This window comes from Malaclemys terrapin, chromosome 1 (genome assembly GCF_027887155.1).
Source record: "Malaclemys terrapin pileata isolate rMalTer1 chromosome 1, rMalTer1.hap1, whole genome shotgun sequence".
Lineage (NCBI taxonomy): Eukaryota > Metazoa > Chordata > Testudines > Emydidae > Malaclemys > Malaclemys terrapin.
Window position 1 is genome coordinate 348,994,968 of NC_071505.1, and position 5,493 is coordinate 349,000,460.

Genomic DNA, 5,493 nt, shown 5'->3' on the forward strand with positions numbered 1-5,493 from the left:
GTTTTATTACTCTATTAGGCTTAGATTTGCATGTTTGGTTTTTATTTTACTTGGTAATTCACTTTGTTCTGTCTGCCACTACTTGAAACCATTTAAATCCTACTTTCTGTATTTAATAAAATCACTTTTTACTTATTAATTAACCCAGAGTATGTATTAATACCTGGGTGTGGTGGGGGGGGGGGGGCGGGGAAACAGCTGTGCATATCTCTCTATCAGTGTTATAGAGGGCGAACAATTTATGAGTTTACCCCGTATAAGCCTTTTAAAGGGTAAAATGGATTTATTTGGGGTTTAGACCCCATTGGGAGTTGGGCATCTGAGGCTTGGTCTACACTACCTCCCCCAATTCGAACTAAGGTACGCAACTTCAGCTACGTGAATAACGTAGCTGAAGTCGAAGTACCTTAGTTCGAACTTACCTTGGTCCACACGCGGCAGGCAGGCTCCCCCGTCGACTCCGCGGTACTCCTCTCGCCGAGCTGGAGTACCGCAGTCGACGGCGAGCACTTCCGGGTTCGACTTATCGCGTCCAGACTAGACGCGATAAGTCGAACCCAGAACTTCGATTTCCAGCCGTCGAACTACCTGGTAAGTGTAGCCAAGGCCTGAGTGTTAAAGACAGGAACATTTTGTGAATTGCTTTAAGTTAAGTCTGCAGCTTTGGGGGATATGGTTCAGACCGTGGGTCTGTGTTGGAGCAGACTGGCATGTCTGGCTCAACAAGACAGGGTGCTGGAGTCCTAAGCTGCCAGGGCAGGAAAGCAGAGGCAGAAGTAGGCACATCAGTTGGCAGTTCCCAAGTGGGTTTCTGTGATCCAACCCATCACACCCTCCACATGGCAGAGGCTATAAAAGGAAACACCTCCAGTTTGCCTCTTTCCTGCTCAAGCCTCTGGGCTATGAACTTATACTAATGGAAGCATTCTAACCAATGGACTGAGGTCCTTCCAATGATTTGGAAGCAACCAGAGACTTATCAAACCAACAGCTTATTCCATCACTGCTACAAGCCTGAAATAAGAACTTTGCATTTATTGTACATAATTGACTCCTTTAAACAATTTTAACTCACACTTTTCTTTCTTTCTTTTTATAAATAAACCTTTAGATTTTAGATAGCAAAGGATTGGCATCAGCATGATTTTTGGGTAAGATCTGAGTTATATATTGCCCGGCGTGTGCGGCTGGTCCTTTAGGATCAGAAGCATCTGCTATTACATTAAATTGGGTTAAAGAATCACTCATCTTTAAATCTGCTGTTTTTGATGGGGATATAAGGACTGGAATATCTAAGGAAACTGCTTTTATGACTTGTTAGCCAGTGTGGTGAAACAGAAGTTAATTTTTTTTGCAGGTTTGGTATATCTCATGGGAGAATAATGACCAGTTTTGGGGTCTGTCTGCCCTATTTCTCAGCAGTTTGTCCTGAATTTGATATTTGCAGTTGTGACCCGCAAAAGCACAGTTACAGTGACCCCGGGAGCCCAGGCTGCTGTGGGGATTCCCAGACTCTCCACCTTCTCTGGGGATGTGTCCTGAGGGGCAGGGACATAGGCTGGGGCATTCTCTTGTCACCCCAGTCCCTTGCCCAGGGCAGCTTGAGGACCTGGGGCTCCTCACAGTGGCTCTGGCTCCCTGGTCAGCTCTTTCCTTGGCCCAGCTCTGGCTTCTGGCCTGGACAGGGGGTGAAGCCTCAGGTAATGATGAGGAACAGGGGGTGTCGTCTTGGGGGAAAAGGAGGAGCAGGGGGTGGGGCCTTCAGGGGGAAGAAGAGGGGCAAGTGTGTTGTCACAGTGTGGTCAGGACTCCTACATCTGTCCCAATTTTTCCCTCTTGTAAAGGTGGTCACCCTACACTGAATGGGCTGGGCTCTGATTGGAGCTAGCTATGCCTCTGTGGGGAACCTGAGGACCAATTTCACCCCTTTGCATTGCTGGGCAGCACAAATGGAGTGAACGGGCAGAGAATCTAGGTCTGAGTCTCTTGCCAGGACTCCTGTGTGTCAGACCCTCACTCTCACACGCAGCTCTGTTGTGCCTCAGAGGGGAGTGAGCCCAGCAGGTGTGCGGTGTGCAGAGCTATCAACAGAGGTGGTGGTGGGGGGGGTGCATAAATGGCTTCTCTTGAGCCTCTTGCATTAATAATGTTTCTGAGATGACTCAGGGTCTACACTACCCGCCTGAATCGGCGGGTAGAAATCGACCTCTCGGGGATCGATTTATCGCGTCCTGTTGGGACGCGACAATCGATCCCCGAATCGACGCTCTTACTCCACCAGCGGAGGTGGGAGTAAGCGCCGTCGACGGGAAGCCGCAGAGGTCGATTTTGCCGCCGTCCTCACAGCGGGGTAAGTCGGCTGTGATACGTCATATTCAGCTACGCTATTCACGTAGCTGAATTTGCGTATCTTAAATCGACTCCCCCCTGTAGTGTAGATGTAGCAGTCACAAGCACCTGGCTGAAGGCGTAGGGGAAGGGTGGGTGTCCGTGCCACTTGAATAGCCCCTCTCCACATCTGGTGCAGCTCCCATGGATCACACAGAACCCAGAGCACTCAGGAAGGGTCAGGACTGTGACTGCACAACAGCTCTGCAGCTTTTTTCATGGTCCCTAAATCTTTAACACAACCTGGGACAGTGACAGGCCAGGTGTAATGGGAAACAACATCCACCTCCCTTCTCTTTATTGACTGTATCTACAGGAATTGTGAGATCAGAGCAGCCAAAATTACCGCTCTTTATTGGCCAACATCCCACCGGTCCCCTGGCTATCGACAAACAAAGTCATTTTATATGTAATGCTGTCTCCTTGGTCTCCTTCAAACAGTACACAGTCCTCCCTCACCAGCCCCTCTCCCATTATTCCAGGCCTTAGATCCTGTTACCTGGGGTTCTTTCAACTCAAAGCTCTTGGTAACGTTTACTCTGTGCAAGATGGTGTCAGGAAATAAATGAGGGGACACACAGCTGTCGGACCGATAGATGGCTGGCACAAACAGGACAACACAAGAGTGCTTTCACTTAAAGCTAAACTTTATTTAGTCTTAAGCACTTACACAAGTCCTCAACAGGTTAGTAAAACACCCCCAACCCTTGATAATTAACAAAGCTGAGTGTAGCTCTTGAGGGACACAGTGGCAGGCTTCCGGTGGACAAATCTTCCATCTGCCGGTGGGGACTGCAAGATGTATCCAGAGGGAGAGTCCAAACGAGTCTAACTATCTCAAACTTTCCCCCTTTATTTATACATTAGTAATAGAATGACATGTCCCTTAAAGAAAACTTGTTAAGTACGCAGTTTCAATGGTCAAGCAAGAGTTTCCTTCTGATTATTGATTAACCAGGTATGGTTTTTCCAGCCTTGAGGCCCCAACAGACATCCCTGGGCCCATCCTGCTTTTGTAAAATGCATGTATCAGCAACTTTAACACAATTCTTATCAGAAAGGATGTGGGGTCAAGCTGCCCTTTCTGTGGTGTTACCCGGGGTTCTTTCAACCAAAGCTCTTGGTAATTTTACTCTGTGCGAGGAGGTTTCAGGAAATAAATGAGGGGTGACATGGCTGTCCGACCGATAGATGGCTGACACAAACAAGAGAACACAAGAGTGGTTTCACTTAAAGCAAAACTTTACTTAGACTCAAGCACTTACACACATCCGCAACAAGATTAGTAAAACACTCCCAACCTGTGATAATTACCGAAGCTGAGTGTGCCTCTTGCGTGGCACAGTGGCAGCCTGTCTGCCAGTGGGAAAAGCGCGATGCATCCAGAGGGAGAGACCAGTCCCGAAGAGTCCCCCAAAGGAGTCCCACTACCTCAAGCTTTCCCCCCTTATATATACATTAGTAATAGATTGACATGTCCCTTAAAGAAACATTGTTAAGTAAGCAGTTTCAAGCAAGAGTTTCCTTCTGATTATTGATTAACCAGGTGTGGGTTTTTCCAGAACTTGTAGACTTGAGACCTCAATAGACATTCCTGGGGCATATCCTACTCTTTTAAAATGCATGGATCAGCAACTTCAAGACAATTCTTATCAGGAAGGACGCGGGGTCAAGCTGCCCTTTCCGCAGCACCCCCAAACCCCCTCCTCTCCTGCCTTGGTTAAGCTAAGCCTGCTGACTAGGCTGCTTTTAGCAATAAGCCATAGTGGTTACAGGCACTTTACCGGTTTGCCAAAATCTCCCCATACAATCCTGCCTGAATATCTCTCTACAGAGTGGAGATCAGCAGCACATGTCATCTCAGATGTAAGGGTCCAGAATGGAATAGGTGGCCCCTGATTTTCATCTCCAGTGTCACCAGTGCTGGAGTCAGTTGACAAACACCCTGATTATCCGCGCACGAAGGTGTTTGCTTTTCACGCTGTACACAATTGGGTTCATCAGCGGTGGGAGAAGCAGGGACATGTAGCCCAGGAGAATCTGAAGCAAGGGAGAAGAGCCCTTCCCAAATCTGTGTATCACAGACAAGCTGATCTCTGGTGTGTAAAAGAGCAGGACGGCGCAGAAGTGGGAGACGCAGGTGTTCAGGGCCCTGAGGCACTCCGCATGGGATGCGATGCTCAGCACTGTTTTGAGGATCATCACATAAGAGAGGAAAATGAGCACTGAGTCCAACCCCATCAGTAAAAGTTTAGTAAACAATCCATAGATGCTGTTGACTGTGATATCTGAACAAGACATCTTCATGACCTCCTGGTACAGGCAGTAGGAATGGGAGAGGACATTGTCTCGACAGTATGGGAACCGTTTTAGGAGTAAGGGAAGTGGAAGTATTATGACCATCGCTCTTAGCAAAATCATCAGTCCCATCTTAGCGATTGTCGGCAGGGTTAAGATGGAAGCATATCTCAGCGGGTATCGGATTGCGATGAAGCGGTCAAAGGCCATCAACAAGAGCATGGAGGTTTCAATGCATTGAAGGAAATGGATGAAGAAGAGCTGGGCTAAACAGGCATTGAGGCTGATCTCCCTAGAGTTAAACAAGTATATGCCCAGTATTGTCGGCATGGTGGTTATCGATATTCCAAGGTCTGTGACGGCCAACATGGAAAGGAAAATGTACATGGGCTCATGCAGGCTTCGATCTATTTTTACAATGAACAGAATGAGTGAATTTCCTACTATCGAAATAACATACGCTATGCAGAAGGGGACAGAGATCCAGAGATAGATGTCTTCCTGATGTGGTATCCCAGTGAGAAGGAGCACTGCAGATTTGAATTTGGTGTCATTGACAGCTGACATTATTTATTGGGCAAGTCAGAAGAGCTCTGAAATTACCTACCTAAAAAATAATAAGATGAGATTAGATGATATGTAACGAGAAATCACTCTTCTCTCAGTGCAAATCTACAGACTCCCAGAGCTCAAGGTAGATAAGCAAAAACTTAGTCTCGGATGTACATTACCGATAGGAAGTGTGGCAAATTGCCGGCACTATTATGATGGGTCCCACACTTTCTCCTCTTATGTGGGGGGCTTTCA

At 47.4% G+C, this 5,493-nt stretch overlaps 1 protein-coding gene across 1 annotated transcript; it reads right to left on the reverse strand.

Moving 5' to 3' along the window:
* Nucleotides 1–4,317: 4,317 nt before the first annotated feature.
* LOC128832649 (olfactory receptor 51G2-like) lies at nucleotides 4,318–5,253 on the reverse strand. The gene has a single exon (XM_054020195.1). It carries the CDS (start codon nucleotides 5,251–5,253, stop codon nucleotides 4,318–4,320), a length of 936 nt encoding a protein of 311 aa, XP_053876170.1.
* Nucleotides 5,254–5,493: the final 240 nt, after the last annotated feature.